The 19,296-nt window shown below is 53.6% G+C and overlaps 1 protein-coding gene across 3 annotated transcripts in view; it reads left to right on the top strand.

The window, feature by feature from the left end:
- KMT2A (lysine methyltransferase 2A) overlaps positions 1–19,296 on the top strand; it is a 387,559-nt gene that overhangs the window by 184,564 nt on the left and 183,699 nt on the right. For all 3 annotated transcript variants that reach the window (XM_075328635.1, XM_075328633.1, XM_075328634.1), the window contains exons 13-14: positions 18,444–18,564; positions 18,823–18,936. In XM_075328635.1, coding sequence (XP_075184750.1) covers positions 18,444–18,564; positions 18,823–18,936 — 235 coding nt within the window. The remainder of the gene's footprint in view (positions 1–18,443; positions 18,565–18,822; positions 18,937–19,296) is intronic.

Raw genomic sequence — 19,296 nt, 5'->3', positions numbered from 1 at the left:
TGAAGGCCCATTCTACCAGAGCCGTGGGTGCGTCCTGGGCATTGCGTCACCAGGCTACGGCCCAACAGGTGTGCCAGGCAGCTACCTGGTCGAGTCTGCACACTTTCACCAAACATTATCAGGTGCATACCTATGCTTCGGCGGACGCCAGCCTAGGTAGAAGAGTCCTGCAGGCGGCAGTTGCCTCCCCGTAGGGGAGGGCTGTCTTTGCAGCTCTAACATGAGGTATTTCTTTACCCACCCAGGGACAGCTTTTGGACGTCCCAATCGTCTGGGTCTCCCAATGGAGCGCCGAAGAAGAAGGGAATTTTGTTACTTACCGTAAATTCCTTTTCTTCTAGCTCCTATTGGGAGACCCAGCACCCGCCCTGTTGTCCTTCGGGATTTTTGGTTGTTTTTCGGGTACACATGTTGTTCATGTTGAATGGTTTTCAGTTCTCCGAGGTTACTTCGGAGTGAATTTGTTTAAACCAGTTATTGGCTTTCCTCCTTCTTGCTTTTGCACTAAAACTGGTGAGCCAGTGATCCCACTGGGGGTGTATAGCCAGAAGGGGAGGGGCCTTACACTTTTTAGTGTAATTGCTTTGTGTGGCCTCCGGAGGCAGTGCTATACTGCTATACACCCAATCGTCTGGGTCTCCCAATAGGATCTAGAAGAAAAGGAATTTACGGTAAGTAACAAAATTCCCTTCTTTTCTTTGTCGCTCCATTGGGAGACCCAGACAATTGGGTGTATAGCTTCTGCCTCCGGAGGCCACACAAAGTATTACACTTTAAAAAGTGTAACCCCTCCCCTCTGCTATACACCCTCCCGTGCATCACGGGCTCCTCAGTTTTTTGCTTTGTGTGGAAGGAGGCACACATTCACGCAAGCTCCACGTTTTAGTCAGCAGCAGCTGCTGACTATATCGGATGGAGGAAAAGAGGCCCTAACAGGGCTCCCGGCATGCTCCCTTCTCACCCCACTCAGGTCGGCGGTGTTGTTAAGGTTGAGGTACCCATTGCGGGTACACAGGCTGGAGCCACATGCTGCTTTCCTTCCCCATCCCTTAGGGGCTCTGGGGAAGTGGGATCCTATCCGGTCATCCAGACACTGGGACCGGTCTCCCTCCGCAGCCCCTGGGGGAATCTGCTGGACAGGAGACGGAGTATCGTCAGGGACATGGCCGTGCATCCACAGGTACTCTGTGTCCCCGTTGGGACGGCGCATAAAGCACCTTGGGCCCAGACGCTGCAGCGACTGCGGCGTGGGTATGGGTCCGGGACTACCGCGCCGACCGTGCACTGCCGGCCGGCCGCGGTTTTAACTTTAGTCCCCGGCTTTTGCGGCCCAGTATGGGATTCTCCCGCCCCCAGGCCTGCCAGTCAGGGAAAAGGGCGGGACGGTCGGTATGACGCCGACAGTGAGGGCTGGAGTACACTGAGCTGTCCTCCGCCCCCCTCACTACTCACGCTGGGGCACCAGATTCCCGCACTTTTTTGTGACTACGCCCACGCCTCCCTCCTCCTCAGAGAACGCCGTCAGCCATGTTTTCAGCAACTTCTGGCTGCAGCTGAGGGAGACCCGGGGCAGGGAATCTGGTGGCCACAAGCCACATCCGCAGCCCCTGGGGGAATCTGCCGGACAGGAGACGGAGTATCGTCAGGGACATGGCCCTGCATCTACAGGTACTCTGTGTCCCCGTTGGGACGGTGCATGAAGCACCTTGGCCTCAGACGCAGCTGCGACTGCGGTGTGGATTTTTTGTCTGGGACTACCGCGCCGACCGTGCCTGTTTGCCGGCCGCGGTTTTTACTTTAGTCCCCGGCTTTTGCGGCCTAGTGTGTTAAACTCCCGCCCCTGAGCCTGCCAGTCAGGGAGAAAGGCGGGACGGTCGGTATGATGCCGACAGTGACGGCTGGAGCGCACCTCGCTGTCCTCCGCCCCCCCTCACTGATCACTATAGGCCACCAGATTCCCGCACTTTTGTGACTACAGGGACAGAGCCCTGCATCATAAGGTACTCTGTGTCCCCTGAGGGACGGTGCATGCAGCATCTGTGTTACAAACGCCGCAGCGGTTGCTGACTGGTTTGTGAGACTGGGACTACCGCGCCGACCGCGCCATGTTTGCCGGCCGCGTTTTTAAATTTAGTCCCCGGCTCTTACGGCCTAGTGCCATATACTCCCGTTCTCGGGCCTGCCAGGCAGGGGTAACGACGGGACGGCCGACTGGACGTCGGCAGGGAGGGCTGGAGCATACGTTGGTATCCTCCTTCCCCCTCACTGAGCACTGGGGGGCACCAGTTTTTCAGGTGCTGTCCCCCCATTGGTGCAGCAGTGTATATATATATACGTTTATTTATATGGTATATGATCTCACTGTTCGGCAGCATTATTTGCTTTTGGCTGTATACCCTCACTGATTACTCTGCGGACGACATGCTGTTGTCTGCTCTTAAAGAGTAAGGGTGCCAAGGCACTGGCTTATTTTACAACCGGTCTTGTGCGGCTATATTACGGGCACTGCACAGATGACAGCGACAGAGTTTGCATGATGGAATCAGCAAATCTCTGAATAGCTTTCACATTCCAGGACTCAGTCTATGGACAGAGGGTCTGCTAAGATACTGGAAACCTTGCAGTCCAGACCGATAACACAGGGCCAGGGAGCTGTGAGTTCATCGCTCCCGGGTCCCTCTGAGTCGGTACAACATCCTGGGGTAACACCCAGATCCCACGGTGAGAACTCCGTCACGGACCGCGGCCTATGATAGGCTAAGCGGGCCCGCTGGGAACCTTCCCCGACTTCATCAGGAGTGCGTGTTTCGATCACTCTAACTCCAGAGGGGCCGTCCAGTAGCACAGAACTTGACGGACAAGCGCTTACTAAGCGCCTTATTGACACGCGTTACCCTTTTCCCCCCTGACGTGCTTAAGGGTTGGGCTCAGTGTCACAGGGTGGATCCTCCAGTCTCTAGGCTGGCGGCTAGATCCGTAGTATTAGGGGCAGATGTCCATCTCTCACGAATGCCACTGACAGGCAAATAACGCTTATGATGAAATCCATCTATGAAGCCATAGTCGCATCTTTTGCTCCAGCCTTCGCAGCCGTGAGGGCACTCCAAGCTATCTCAGCTTCTCTGGCTGAGATTATTGCGGTTGCACATACCTCTGCCACGCAGGTTGTGTCCTTCACTTCTCAGGCGTAGGTTTTTTCGTTCTACGCCATGAACGCCGTTCCTGGACTCTGCGAGCCGTACAGCGGTAGCATCCACCAATTCAGTGGCAGTCTGCAGGGCCATGTGGCTACGTGAATGGAAGGCAGGCTCTGCTTCCAAGAAGTTCTTAACCGGTTTGCCATTTTCTGGCGACCGTTTGTTTGGCGAGCAATTGGATGAAGTTACTAGACAGTCTCGTCCTTGCCCCAGTCCAAGACCGATGGGTGAGAGACATTCTGTCTCACGGTTACAGGATACAGCTCGGCTCTCGTCCTCCGACTCGTTTCTTCAGAACATCTCCGCCCCCCGAGTGAGCCGATGCACTTTTTCAGGCGGTGAACACTCTGAAGCCTCGATGTCACAAGGAGACTTCCTAGCATCAATTGACATCAAGGATGCTTTTCTTCGTCGCTCCATTGGGAGACCCAGACGATTGGGTGTATAGCTACTGCCTCCGGAGGCCACACAAAGCATTACACTAAATAGTGTAAGGCCCCTCCCCTTCTGGCTATACACCCCCAGTGGGATCACTGGCTCACCAGTTTTCGGCTTTGTGCGAAGGAGGTCAGACATCCACGCATAGCTCCACTGTTTAGTCAGCAGTAGCTGCTGACTATATCGGATGGAAGAAAAGAGGGCCCATATGGGGCCCCCAGCATGCTCCCTTCTCACCCCACTGGTGGTTTGTAAGGTTGAGGTACCTATTGCTGGTACGGCGGCTGGAGCCCACATGCTGTTTTCCTTCCCCATCCCCCTGAGGGGCTCTGAGGAAGTGGGATCTTACCGGCCCCAAAGCCCTGAGGCCGGGCTCCATCCACAGACCCATAGAACCTGCTGGATGTGGAGCGGGAGTGCCGTTCAGGGACATGGCCCTGCACCATTCAGGTACTCTGTGTCCCCGTACACACAGGCACAGCACACTCCAGACTTGCTGGGTGTGCTAGTGCGCCGGGGACAGTAAAGGGTTACAGTCACTGCAGCCTAGCTGAGTGACTTTATTTATTGGGAACTACCGCGCCGGACGCTCCGGGAGCGGCGGCGCGGCTGGGACTTGTAGTGCGCCGGGGACTTAGCGCCGACCGCGCTTTTACGGCGGCGGCGCTTATAAATCCAGTCCCCGGCTTTTGCGGCCTAGCTCCGCTTCGTTCCCGCCCCCACCCTGTCAATCAGGGTAGGGGAGAGACGCTGTACAATCAGCAGCGCCGAGGGCTGGAGCCTTATTTACATGCTCCAGCCCTCTCACTGGACACTGTGGGACGCCGGTTTCCCGCTCTGACTTGGGGCACGCCCACGGCCCGCCCCTACTCACACGAGCTGGAGAAGGACGCCGGCAGCCATTACTGCAGTCCGAGCTGAGAGAACGGACTCTGGGCAACCAGGCACAGGACTAGGGCGACCACACACCCGCTTATAGGCGGGCGGTAAGCGGCACCTGAAGTGCTGACACTAAATACCGCAGTTTGTCCATTTGTATTTTATGCTTACACTGCATAGGTCGCTATTTTGGGCTATATGCCCTCTTAGATGGCGACACATCAGCAGCAGGAAGGCATGGGTGCTAAGGCACAGGCTTTCTATGCTGCTTGTATTGCACGTACTGAAGTGTTCATGTGTATTTATGCTTGTATGCTATACACTGCACTGTACGGTCGCTAGTCTTGGCTATATTCGCCATAGAATGGCTAGACTACAGCAGCAGAAAAGCAAGGGTGCTGAGGCACAGGTTTTTTTCTATGCTGCTTGTATTGCAGGTGTTGCAGTGTTCATTGTACTTTATGCTTGTATGCTATACATTGCACTGTATGGTCGCTATTCTGGGCTATATTCCCCTAGACGGCTAGTCTACAGCAGCAGACAAGCAAGGGTGCTGAGGCACAGGTTTTTTTCTATGCTGCTTGTATTGCAGGTGTTGTTCATTTGTACTTATGCTTGTATGCTATACATTGCACTGTATGGTCGCTATTCTGGGCTATATTCCCCTAGATGGCTAGTCTACAGCAGCAGAAAAGCAGGCTTTCTATGCTGCTTGTATTGCATGTGCTGCAGTGTTCATTTGTACTTTATGCTTGTATGATATACTTTGCACTGTACGGTCGCCATTCTTGGCTCTATAAGTCGGCAGCAGCATATAAGCAACACAGGCTTTCGATGCTGTCTTTACTGCATGTGATACTGTTCCACGGCACTGAACCCCATTGTGTGCAATGCTCCCCTGTAGCACTTGGTCAGCCGGGGTCTCTACTTGACGTGGCCAAAAGAACCACCTCTCAACCCTGTCCAAGGACAGGGACGGAGTTGCAATGGGATAGAGACTTGCAGTCCGGACAGGCCATGGGCAATCTGGATCATTGCTCCCTGGCCACCCTCATTTGGAATAAAATCGGTGCTCCGGGGGGGGTCCCAGGAAAACTCTCTGTATGATGAGGCAGACGTAGCTCATCAGGACTTTGATCCTGACACCGCTCTCACTCCGGATACACCGGATGGTGACGCCATAAGGAATGATCCTATAGCGTCCATCAATGGAATGTTGGATCTTTTCTCCCTCAGCTCCCCCAGCGGAGGAGTCAGCTTCACAGCAGGAGAAGTCCCATTTCAGTAGCTCAAACGTATATTGAGTATTGTTCTGGCCACGCTGACTTCAGAGAAGCAGTCCAGGAACACCACGCTTCCCAGATAAGCGTTTTCTCCAAACGTATTAAGGATACACGTTATCACTTTCCCCCTGACGTGGTCAGGCGTTGGACCCAGGGTCCAAAGGGGGATTCTCCAATCTCCAGGCTTGCGGCTAGAGCCATAGTTGCAGTGGAGATGGGACTTCACTTACAGATGCCATTGACAGACAGATGGACTCTGGTTGAAATCTGTCTATGAGGCTATCGGCGTGTCGGTTGCTCCGGCATTCACAGCCGTATGGGCACCCTAAGCTTTTCAGCTGTTCTTGCGCAGCTGGTCTTGAGCACATGTACATCTGTGCCGCAGGGGCGTCCGTAACCTCGCAATGTCTGCATTGCGACTTACCCTATTAATGCTGTCCTGGAAGGACAGTCGAGGTTTCGGTCCTTCCCAGGCTCGGGCAGGTCCCAATTGTCCTCGTCCAAAACGGCTGAAAAGCCTCAGAGGGGCTCAGCTTCCGGCCGGGCTCAATCACGCCCAAGGAAGGCAGCCGGAGGAACCGCTACCAAGGCGGTCTCCTCATGACTCTCAGCTCTCTCATCTCTCCGCATCCGCGGTTGATGGCAGACTCGCTCGCCTTTGGCGACATTTAGCTGCCACAGGTCACAGACCGGTGGGTGAGGGACAGTGTGCCCACGTGCACAGGACAGAGTTCTGTTCTCGTCCTCCGACTCGATTCTTCAGAACGTCCCCACCTCCCCACCGAGCAGATGCTCTTCTGCAGGCAGAAGGAGTGGTAACCCCGGTTCCTCTTCAGGAACAAGACACGGTTTGCCTCCAATCTGGTTGTGGTGCCAATAAAGGATGGCTCTTTCCGTTCCGTTCTGGACCTAAAACTGCTCAACAAGCACGTGGAGGCCAGGCGGTTCCGGATGATACCCTCCGCTCCGTCATTGCCTCAATGTCTCAAGGACTAGCATCAATAGACATCAAAGATGCTTATCTCCACGTGCCGATTGCTACAGAGCACCAATGTTGTTCTACGTTTCGTGATAGGAAACGACCATCTTCAGTTCGTAGCTCTGCCATTCGGGCTGGCGACAGCCCCACGGGTGTTCGCCAAGGTCATGACGGCAGTGGTAGCAGCCTTGCACTCACAGGGACACTCTGTGATCCCTTACTTGGACGATCTACTTGTCAAGGCACCCTCTCAAGAGGCATGCCAACTCAGCCTGAATGTTGCGCTGGAGACTCTCCAGACGTTCGGGTGGATCATCAACTTCTCAAAGTCAAACCTGTCACGACCCAATCACTAACGTATCTTGGCATGGAGTTTCATACCCTCTCAGCGGTAGTGAAGCTTCCGCTGGACAAGCAGCGGTCACTACAGACTGGGGTGCAGACTCTCCTTCAAGGTCAGTCGCACTCCTTAAGACGCCTCATGCACTTCCTCGGGAAGATGGTGGCGGCAATGGAGGCGGTTCCGTTTGCGCAGTTTCATCTGCGTCCACTTCAATGGGACATTCTCCGCCAATGGGACGGGAAGTCAACATCCCTGAACAGGAAAGTATCCCTTTCACAGACGGCAAGGACTCTCTGCAATGGTGGCTTCTTCCCACCTCATTATCACAGGGAAGATCCTTCCTACCACCGTCTTGGGCGGTGGTCACGACAGACGCGAGTCTGTCAGGGTGGGGAGCGGTTTTTCTCCACCACAGGGCTCAGGGTACGTGGACTCAGCAGGAGTCCACCCTTCAGATCAATGTTCTGGTAATCAGAGCAGTGTATCTTGCCCTACTAGCATTCCAGCAGTGGCTGGAAAGAAAGCAGATCCGAATTCAGTCGGACAACTCCACAGCGGTGGCATACATCAAACACCAAGGAGGGACACACAGTCGGCAAGCCTTCCAGGAAGTCCGGCGGATTCTGATGTGGGTGGAAGCCACGGCCTCCACCATATCCGCAGTTCACGTCCCCGGCGTAGAAAACTGGGAGACAGACTTCCTCAGTCGCCAGAGCATGGACGCAGGGGAATGGTCCCTTCACCCGGACGTGTTTCAGACAATCTGTCGCCGCTGGGGAAGGCTGGACGTCGACCTAATGGCGTCCCGGCACAACAACCTTCATGGCACGGTCTCGCGATCAAAGAGCGCTGGCGGCAGACGCCCTAGTGCAAGATTGGTCGCAGTTCCGGCTCCCTTATGTGTTTCCACCTCTGGCACCCTTGCCCAGAGTGCTACGCAAGATCAGATCCGATTGCAGCCGCGTCATACTCGTCGCCCCAGACTGGCCGAGGAGGGCGTGGTATCCGGATCTGTGGCAGCTCACGGTCGGCCAACCGTGGGCACTACCAGACCGACCAGACTTACTGTCCCAAGGGCCGTTTTTCCATCGGAATTCTGCGGCCCTGAACCTGACTGTGTGGCCATTGAGTCCTGGATCCTAGCGTCTTCAGGATTATTCCACGGGGTCGTTGCCACCATGAGACAGGCTAGGAAGCCCACGTCCGCTAAGAACCACAGAACGTGGAGGATATTCTTATCCTGGTGCTCTGCTCAGGGAGTGTCTCCCTGGCCATTTGCATTGCCTACCTTTCTTTCTTTCCTGCAATCTGGGTTAGAAAAAGGTTTGGCGCTCGGCTCCCTTAAAGGTCAGGTATCGGCGCTATCCGTCTTTTTTCAGAGGCGTTTGGCACGCCTTCCTAAGGTGCGCACGTTCCTACAGGGGGTTTGCCATATCGTTCCCCCGTACAAGCGGCCGTTAGATCCATGGGATCTGAACAGGGTACTAGTTGCCCTCCAGAAGCCGTCCTTCGAGCCTCTGAGGGAGGTTTCACTTTCTAGACTATCCCAGAAAGTGGCTTTTCTAGTAGCGATCACATCTCTTCGGAGAGTGTCTGAGCTGGCAGCGCTGTCATCCAAGACTCCAGGACAAGGTAGTGCTGCGCCCCATTCAGGAGTTTCTCCCGAAGGTGGTATCCTCTTTTCATCTTAATCAGGATATCTCCTTGCCTTCGTTTTGTCCTCATACAGTTCATCGGTATGAGAAGGATTTACATTTGTTAGATCTGGTGAGAGCAACTCAGAATCTACATTTCCCGTACGGCGCCCTTGCGCCGTTCGGATGCACTCTTTGTCCTTGTCGCTGGTCAGCGCAAAGGGTCGCAGGCTTCTAAGGCCGCCCTGGCTCGATGGATCAAGGAACCAATTCTTGAAGCCTACCGTTCTGCTGGGCTTCCGGTTCCATCAGGGCTGAAGGCCCATTCAACCAGGCTACGGCTCAACAGGTGTGCCAGGCAGCTACCTGGTCGAGTCTGCACACTTTCACCAAACATTATCAGGTGCATACCTATGCTTCGGCGGACGCCAGCCTAGGTAGAAGAGTCCTGCAGGTGGCAGTTGCCTCCCCGTAGGGGAGGGCTGGCTTCGCAGCTCTAACATGAGGTATTTCTTTACCCACCCAGGGACAGCTTTTGGACGTCCCAATCGTCTGGGTCTCCCAATGGAGCGACGAAGAAGAAGGGAATTTTGTTACTTACCGTAAATTCCTTTTCTTCTAGCTCCTATTGGGAGACCCAGCACCCGCCCTGTTGTCCTTCGGGATTTTTGGGTTGTTTCGGGTACACATGTTGTTCATGTTGAACGGTTTTTCAGTTCTCCGATGTTACTCGGAGTGAATTTGTTTATACCAGTTATTGGCTTTCCTCCTTCTTGCTTTTGCACTAAAACTGGTGAGCCAGTGATCCCACTGGGGGTGTATAGCCAGAAGGGGAGGGGCCTTACACTTTTTAGTGTAATGCTTTGTGTGGCCTCCGGAGGCAGTAGCTATACACCCAATCGTCTGGGTCTCCCAATAGGAGCTAGAAGAAAAGGAATTTACGGTAAGTAACAAAATTCCCTTCATCTCCATGTGCCGATCGCACCCGAGCTTCAACGCTTTCTGCGTTTCGCCATCAGGGATGAACACCTTCAGTTCGTGGCACTGCCATTCGGCCTGTCGACAGTCCCACGGGTCTTCACCAAGGTCATGGCAGCAGTGGTGGCGGTCCTACAGGGCCACTCGGTGATCACTTACCTATACGATCCTCTAGTCAAGACACCCTCCTGGGTGGCATGTCAACATAACCTGACCATTGCTCTGGAGACTCTCCAGGGGTTCGGGTGGATCATCAAAATTCCAAGGTCAAAACTGACACCGACCCAATCACTGACTTATCTCGGGATGGAGTTTTATACTCTCTCAGCGATAGTGAAGCTTCCGCTGCATAGTCAGCGTTCACTACAGACAGGGGTGCAATCTCTCCTTCGGGCCCAGTCACCCCTTGAGGCGCCTCATGCACTGTCCCAGGAAGATGGTGGCAGCAAGGGAGGCAGTTCCCTTGCGCAGTTTCGTCTGCGTCCGATTCTATCGGACACCGCAAATGGGACAGGAGGTCGACGTCCCTAGACGTCCCTGGGCGAAGGAAAAATCCTTCCGGCCCCCAGCCGGGGCTGGGGTCACGACGGACGCGAGTCTGTCAGGGTGGGGAGCGGTCTTCCTCCACCACTCGGCTCAGGGAACCTGGACTCCGACAGAGTCCTCCCCTCGGTTCAATGTTCTGGAGATAAGGGCAGTGGATCTAGCCCTAAAGGTGTTCCAGCGGTAGCTGGACGGCAGGCAGATCCGAATTCAGTCGGACAACGCCAAGGCAGTTGCGTACATCAACCACCAGGCCACAGCCTCCACCATCTCCGCAGTTCACATCCCGGGCGTAGAAAACTGGGAAGCAGATTTTTCTCAGTCGCCAGGGCATGGACGCAGGGGAATGGTCTTCACCCGCACGTGTTTCTAGAGATCTGTTGCCGTTGGGGAACGCCGGACGTCGATCTAATGGCGTCTCAGCACTACAACAAAATCCCGGCATTCATGGCTCGGTCCAAGGATCACAGAGCTCTGGCGGCAGACGCGCTAGTTCACGACTGGTCGCAGTTTTCGACTGCCTTATGTATTTTCTCCTCTGGCACTACTGCCCAGAGTGTTACGCAAGATCAAGTCAGACTGTCGCTGCGCCATCCTCGTTGCTCCAGACTGGCCGAGGTGATCGTGGTACCCGGATCTGTGGCACCTCACGGTGGGTCAACCGTGGACTCTCCCAGACCGACCAGACTTGCTGCCTTAAGGGCCATATTTCCTTCTGAATTCTACGGCTCTAATCCTCACTGTGTGGTGGCTCCTAGCGTCTTCAGGGATATCTCCAGATGTCATTGCCACCATGAGACAGGCCAGGAAACCAACGTCCGCCAAGATCTATCACAGGACTTGGAGGATCTTCTTATCCTGGTGCTCTGATCAGGGTTTTACTCCCTGGCCGTTTGCCTTGCCCACTTTCTTTCGCAAAGGGTGGCCTTCCTAGTGGCAGTCACATCACTCAGAAGAGTATCTCAGCTGGCAGCGCTGTCATGCAAAGCCCCCTTCCTGGTGTTTCACCAGGATAGGGTGGTTCTACGTCCGGTCCCGGACTTTCTCCCTAAGGTATCCCCGTTTCGTCTTACCCTCTTTGGGTCCGCATCCAGTTCACCAATGTGAAAAGGATTTGCATTTATTAGATCTGGTGAGAGCACTCCGGCTCTACATTTCTCGCACGGCGCCCCTGCGCCGGTCTGATGCGCTCTTGTCCTTATCGCGGACCAGAGTAAGGGATTTCAGGTTTTCAAGTCAACCTTGGCTCGGTGAATCAAGGAACCGATTCTTGAAGCCTACCGTTCTTTTTGGCTTCCGATTCCTGCAGGGCTGAAGGCCCATTCTACCAGAGCCGTCGGTGTCCTGAGCATTGCGACACCAGGCTACGGCTCGGCAGGTGTGTCAGGCGGCTACCTGGTCGAGTCTGCACACTTTCACGAAACACTATCAGGTGCATGCCGATGATTCGGCAGACGCCAGCCTAGGTAGGCGAGTCCTTCAGGCGGCAGTTGCCCACCTGTAAGAAGGGGCCGTTTTTCGGCTCTTTTTATCGAGGTATTCTTTTACCCACCCAGGGATTGCTTTTGGACATCCCAATTGTCTGGGTCTCCCAATGGAGCGACAAAGAAGAAGGGAATTTTGTTTACTTACCGTAAATTCCTTTTCTTCGTCGCTCCATTGGGAGACCCAGACGATTGGGTGTATAGCTACTGCCTCCGGAGGCCACACAAAGCATTACACTAAAAAGTGTAAGGCCCCTCCCCTTCTGGCTATACACCCCCAGTGGGATCACTGGCTCACCAGTTTTCTGCTTTGTGCGAAGGAGGTCAGACATCCACGCATAGCTCCACTGTTTAGTCAGCAGTAGCTGCTGACTATATCGGATGGAAGAAAAGAGGGCCCATATAGGGCCCCCAGCATGCTTCCTTCTCACCCCGCTTGTGGTTTGTAAGGTTGAGGTACCTATTGCTGGTACGGCGGCTGGAGCCCACATGCTGTTTTATTTCCACATCCCCCTGAGGGGCTCTGAGGAAGTGGGATCTTACCGGCCCCAAAGCCCTGAGGCCGGGCTCCATCCACAGACCCATTGAACCTGCTGGATACGGAGCTGGGTACCGTTCAGGGACATGGCCCTGCACCATTCAGGTACTCTGTGTCCCCGTACACACAGGCACAGCACACTCCAGACTTGCTGGGTGTGCTAGTGCGCCGGGGACAGTAAAGGGTTACAGTCACTGCAGCCTAGCTGAGTGACTTTATGTATGGGGAACTACCGCGCCGGACGCTCCGGGAGCGGCGGCGCGGCTGGGACTTGTAGTGCGCCGGGGACTTAGCGCCGACCGCGCTTTTACGGCGGCGGCGCTTATAAATCCAGTCCCCGGCTTTTGCGGCCTAGCTCCGCTTCGTTCCCGCCCCCACCCTGCCAATCAGGGTAGGGGAGAGACGCTGTACAATCAGCAGCGCCGAGGGCTGGAGCCTTATTTACATGCTCCAGCCCTCTCACTGGACACTGTGGGACGCCGGTTTCCCGCTCTGACTTGGGGGCACGCCCACGGCCCGCCCCTACTCACACGAGCTGGAGAAGGACGCCGGCAGCCATTCCTGCAGTCCGAGCTGAGAGATCGGACTCTGGGCAACCAGGCACAGGACTAGGGCGACCACACACCCGCTTATAGGCGGGCGGTAAGCGGCACCTGAAGTGCTGACCCCACTAAATACCGCAGTTGTCCATTTGTATTTTTATGCTTACACTGCATAGGTCGCTATTTTTGGCTATATGCCCTCTTAGATGGCGACACATCAGCAGCAGGAAAGCAGGGGTGCTAAGGCACAGGCTTTCTATGCTGCTTGTATTGCATGTACTGAAGTGTTCATGTGTATTTATGCTTGTATGCTATACACTGCACTGTACGGTCGCTAGTCTGGGCTATTTTCGCCTAGAATGACTAGACTACAGCAGCAGAAAAGCAGGGGTGCTGAGGCACAGGTTTTTTCTATGCTGCTTGTATTGCAGGGGTTGCAGTGTTCATTTGTACTTATGCTTGTATGCTATACATTGCACTGTATGGTCGATATTCTGGTCTATATTCCCCTAGATGGCTAGTCTACAGCAGCAGAAAAGCAGGGGTGCCAAGGCACAGGCTTTCTATGCTGCTTGTATTGCATGTGCTGCAGTGTTCATTGTACTTTATGCTTGTATGCTATACATTGCATTGTACGGTCGCCATTCTTGGCTCTATGTCCTAGATGGCTAGTCGGCAGCAGCATATAAGCAAGACAAGCTTTCGATGCTGTTTTTACTGCATGTGATACTGTTCCACGGCACTGAACCCCATTGTGTGCAATGCTCCCCTGGAGCACTTGGTCAGCCGGGGTCTCTACTAGACGTGGCCAAAGGAACCACCTGTCAACCCTGTCCAAGGACAGGGATGGAGTTGCAATGGGATAGGGACTTGCAGTCCGGACAGGCCATGGGCAATCTGGATCATTGCTCCCTGGCCACCCTCATTGGGAATAAAATCGGTGCTCCGGGGGGGGGTCCCAGGAGGCTCTCTGTATGATGAGGCAGACGTAGCTCATCAGGACTTTGATCCTGACAACGCTCTCAATCCGGATACACCGGATGGTGACGCCATAAGGAATGATCCTATAGCGTCCATCAATGGAATGTTGGATCTTTCTCCCTCAGCTCCCCCAGCGGAGGAGTCAGCTTCACAGCAGGAGAAGTCCCATTTCAGTAGCTCAAACGTATATTGAGTATTTTTCTGGCCACGCTGACTTCAGAGAAGCAGTCCAGGAACACCACGCTTACCAGATAAGCGTTTTCTCCAAACGTATTAAGGATACACGTTATCCTTTTCCCCCTGACGTGGTCAAGCGCGGGACCCAGGGTCCAAAGGTGGATTCTCCAATCTCCAGGCTTGCGGCTAGAGCTATAGTTGCAGTGGAGATGGGACTTCACTTAAAGATGCCAGACAGATGGACTCTGGTTGAAATCTGTCTATGAGGCTATCGGCGTGTCGGTTGCCCCGACATTTACAGCCGTATGGGCACCCTAAGCTTTTCAGCTGTTCTTGCACAGCTGGTCTTGAGCATATGTACATTTGTGCCGCAGGGGCGTCCGTAACCTCGCAATGTCTGCATTGCGACTTACCCTATTAATGCTGTCCTGGAAGGACAGTCGAGGTTTCGGTCCTTCCCAAGCTCGGGCAGGTCCCAATTGTCCTCGTCCAAAAAAGCGAAAAAGCCTCAGAGGGGCTCAGTTTCCGGGGGCTCAATCACGCCCAAGGAAGGCAGCCGGAGGAACCGCTACCAAGGCGGTCTCCTCATGACTCTCAGCTCTCTCATCTCTCCGCATCCGCGGTTGATGGCAGACTCGCTCGCCTTTGGCGACATTTAGCTGCCACAGGTCACAGACCGGTGGGTGAGGGACATTGTGCCCACGTGCACAGGACAGAGTTCTTTTCTCGTCCTCCGACTCGATTCTTCAGAACGTCCCCACCTCCCCACCGAGCCGATGCTCTTCTGCAGGCAGAAGGAGTGGTAATCCCTGTTCCTCTTCAGGAACAAGACACGGTTTTCCTCCAATCTGGTTGTGGTGCCAAAAAAGGATGGCTCTTTCCGTTCCGTTCTGGACCTAAAACTGCTCAACAAGCACGTGGAGGCCAGGCGGTTCCGGATGAAACCCTCCGCTCCGTCATTGCCTCAATGTCTCAAGGATATTCCTAGCATCAATAGACATCAAAGATGCTTATCTCCACGTGCCGATTGCTACAGAGCACCAATGTTTTCTACGTTTCGTGATGGGAGACGACCATCTTCAGTTCGTAGCTCTGCCATTCGGTCTGGCGACAACCCCACGGGTGTTCACCAAGGTCATGGCGGCAGTGGTAGCAGTCTTGCACTCACAGGGACACTCTGTGATCCCTTACTTGGACGATCTACTTGTCAAGGCACCCTCTCAAGAGGCATGCCAACTCAGCCTGAATGTTGCGCTGGAGACGCTCCAGACGTTCGGGTGGATCATCGACTTCTCAAAGTCAAACCTGTCACCGACCCAATCACTAACGTATCTTGGCATGGAGTTTCATACCCTCTCAGCGCTAGTGAAGCTTCCGCTGGACAAGCAGCGGTCACTACAGACTGGGGTGCAGACTCTCCGTCAAGGTCAGTCGCACTCCTTAAGACGCCTCATGCACTTCCTCGGGAAGATGGTGGCGGCAATGGAGGCGGTTCCGTTTGCGCAGTTTCATCTGCGTCCTCTTATTGGGACATTCTCCGCCAATGGGACGGGAAGTCAACATCCCTGAACAGGAAAGTATCCTTTTCACAGAAGGACTCTCTGCAATGGTGGCTTCTTCCCACCTCATTATCACAGGGAAGATCCTTCCTACCACCGTCTTGGGCGGTAGTCACGACAGACGCGAGTCTGTCAGGGTGGGGAGCAGTTTTTCTCCACCACAGGGCTCAGGGTACGTGGACTCAGCAGGAGTCCACCCTTCAGATCCATGTTCTGGAAAATCAGAGCAGTGTATCTTGCCCTACTAGCCTTCCAGCAGTGGCTGGAAGGAAAGCAGATCCGAATTCAGTCGGACAACTCCACAGCGGTGGCATACATCAATCACCAAGGAGGGACACGCAGTCGGCAAGCCTTCCAGGAAGTCCGGCGGATTCTGACGTGGGTGGAAGCCACGGCCTCCACCGTATCCGCAGTTCACATCCCCGGCGTAGAAAACTGGGAAGCAGACTTCCTCAGCCGCCAGGGCATGGACGCAGGGGAATGGTCCCTTCACCCGGACGTGTTTCAGGAAATCTGTAGCCGCTGGGGAAGGCCGGACGTCGACCTAATGGCGTCCAGGCACAACAACAAGGTCCCAACCTTCATAGCACGGTCTCGCGATCAGAGAACTCTGGCGGCAGACGCCTTAGTGCAAGATTGGTCGCAGTTCCGGCTCCCTTATGTGTTTCCACCTCTGGCACTCTTGCCCAGAGTGCTACGCAAGATCAGATCCGACTGCAGCTGCGTCATACTCGTCGCCCCAGACTGGCCAAGGAGGGCGTGGTATCCGGATCTGTGGCATCTCACGGTCGGCCAACCGTCGGCACTACCAGACCGACCAGACTTACTGTCCCAAGGGCCGTTTTTCCATCGGAATTCTGCGGCCCTGAACCTGACTGTGTGGCCATTGAGTCCTGGATCCTAGGGTCTTCAGGATTATCCCAAGGGGTCGTTGCCACCATGAGACAGGCTAGGAAGCCCACGTCCGCTAAGATCTACCACAGAACGTGGAGGATATTCTTATCCTGGTGCTCTGCTCAGGGAGTGTCTCCCTGGCCTTTTGCATTGCCTACCTTTCTTTCTTTCCTGCAATCTGGGTTAGAAAAAGGTTTGTCGCTCGGCTCCCTTGAAGGGCAAGTCTCGGCGCTATCCGTCTTTTTTCAAAAGCGTCTAGCACGACTTCCTAAGGTGCGCACGTTCCTGCAGGGGGTTTGTCATATTGTACCCCCGTACAAGCGGCCGTTAGATCCATGGGATCTGAACAGGGTACTAGTTGCCCTCCAGAAGCCGCCCTTCGAGCCTCTGAGGGAGGTTTCACTTTCTAGACTATCACAGAAAGTGGCTTTTCTGGTAGCGATCACATCTCTTCGGAGAGTGTCTGAGCTAGCAGCGCTGTCATCCAAGGCTCCTTTCCTGGTCTTCCACCAGGACAAGGTAGTGCTGCGCCCCATTCAGGAGTTTCTCCCGAAGGTGGTATCCTCTTTTCATCTTAATCAGGATATCTCTTTGCCTTCTTTTTGTCCTCATGCAGTTCATCGGTATGAGAAGAATTTACATTTGTTAGATCTGGTGAGAGCACTCAGAATCTACATTTCCCGCACGGCGCCCCTGCGCCGCTCCGATGCACTCTTTGTCCTTGTCGCTGGTAAGCGCAAAGGGTCGCAGGCTTCCAAAGCCACCCTGGCTCGATGGATCAAAGAACCAATTCTTGAAGCCTACCGTTCTGCTGGGCTTCCGGTTCCATCAGGGCTGAAGGCCCATTCTACCAGAGCCGTGGGTGCGTCCTGGGCATTGCGACACCAGGCTACGGCTCAACAGGTGTGCCAGGCAGCTACCTGGTCGAGTCTGCACACTTTCACCAAACATTATCAGGTGCATACCTATGCTTCGGCGGACGCCAGCCTAGGTAGAAGAGTCCTGCAGGCGGCAGTTGCCTCCCCGTAGGGGAGGGCTGTCTTCGCAGCTCTAACATAAGGTATTTCTTTACCCACCCAGGGACAGCTTTTGGACGTCCCAATCGTCTGGGTCTCCCAATGGAGCGACGAAGAAGAAGGGAATTTTGTTACTTACCGTAAATTCCTTTTCTTCTAGCTCCTATTGGGAGACCCAGCACCCGCCCTGTTGTCCTTCGGGATTTTTGGGTTTTTTCGGGTACATATGTTGTTCATGTTGAACGGTTTTTCAGTTCTCCGATGTTACTCGGAGTGAATTTGTTTAACCAAGTTATTGGCTTTCCTCCTTCTTGCTTTTGCACTAAAACTGGTGAGCCAGTGATCCCACTGGGGGTGTATAGCCAGAAGGGGAGGGGCCTTACACATTTTAGTGTAATGCTTTGTGTGGCCTCCGGAGGCAGTAGCTATACACCCAATCGTCTGGGTCTCCCAATAGGAGCTAGAAGAAAAGGAATTTACGGTAAGTAACAAAATTCCCTTCTTCTTCTAGCTCCTATTGGGAGACCCAGCACCCGCCCCTGTTCCCTTCGGGCTGTTGTTCTTTTGTGTACACATGTTGTTCATGTTGAATTGTTCTTTTGGTTCATGGTTTCAGTTCTCCGAACATCCTTCGGATTGAATTTACCTTAGACCAATTTATAAGTTTCCTCCTTCCTGCTTTTGCACCAAAACTGAGGAGCCCGTGATGCACGGGAGGGTGTATAGCAGAGGGGAGGGGTTACACTTTTTAAAGTGTAATACTTTGTGTGGCCTCCGGAGGCAGAAGCTATACACCCAATTGTCTGGGTCTCCCAATAGGAGCTAGAAGAAAAGGAATTTACGGTAAGTAAACAAAATTCCCTTCTTCTTCCGTTTTTATGATCCAAAAAACGGATCCGAAAACTGATGTAACTTACTAGACGTGTGAACAGAGCCCGAGTGCTCAAAAATTCACTGGGTGCAATTTTCTCCCTCCAGATCTGCACTAAATGTGTCCGATGTAAGAGCTGCGGCTCCACCACACCCGGTAAAGGGTGGGATGCACAGTGGTCGCATGATTTCTCATTGTGCCATGATTGTGCCAAACTGTTTGCGAAAGGTAAGATTTTTGAGTTATTGATTTTCCAAGTAGTCTGCAGCCAATTCCCTTACTTGAGGTGTTTGTCTATGGAAAATAAAAAATAATGAAAAGGAAAACAAAAATTTTTCTTTAGAAAATAGTCGGCTTATATATATGTAAAGAATGTCCGATTAGTGAGCGCAGATTTCATTCGCTTACATTCAGCCCCGGAAATAGCGTGGAGTTAAGATTATCATTCCGTCTGTCTTTACTTTCATCGTTGATGTTTATTTTTAGGGAACTTCTGCCCCCTGTGTAATAAGTGCTACGATGATGACGATTATGAGAGTAAGATGATGCAGTGCGGAAAGTGCGATCGATGGGTCCATTCCAAATGTGAGAGCCTGACAGGTACGTGCAAGAAGTAACACGATTTATAGCGTTCGTGGAATCGGAGCTGTGAGGATTATGCTGAAATGATGATGAGAATTATGACAGTTATTCATGTCAGTCAGCTACTCCATGATGTCACCCCCTCCCTTCCTGCTGCTTGGAGACCCAGCAAATGTAAAAAACAAGGTGTCAAAATCCAATTAGGCCAGGTCTTGATCCAGCACACCCCCTTCGGAGTGAATTGCCCTACACAGGAGGTGGGAGGGGAGCTCCAGCTTTATAACCTAACTTCAGTCAGAAGCCCGCAGCCTTTCGGTGTCGTTAGAAAAGTTTCATTATTGGGGAGTGCGTCACCCAAACAAATTAGATAGGCACATT

This window comes from Anomaloglossus baeobatrachus, chromosome 11 (assembly GCF_048569485.1).
Source record: "Anomaloglossus baeobatrachus isolate aAnoBae1 chromosome 11, aAnoBae1.hap1, whole genome shotgun sequence".
NCBI lineage: Eukaryota > Metazoa > Chordata > Amphibia > Anura > Aromobatidae > Anomaloglossus > Anomaloglossus baeobatrachus.
The sequence above is the reverse complement of the archived record's forward strand: the minus strand, read 5'-3'. Positions and strand labels throughout refer to the sequence as shown.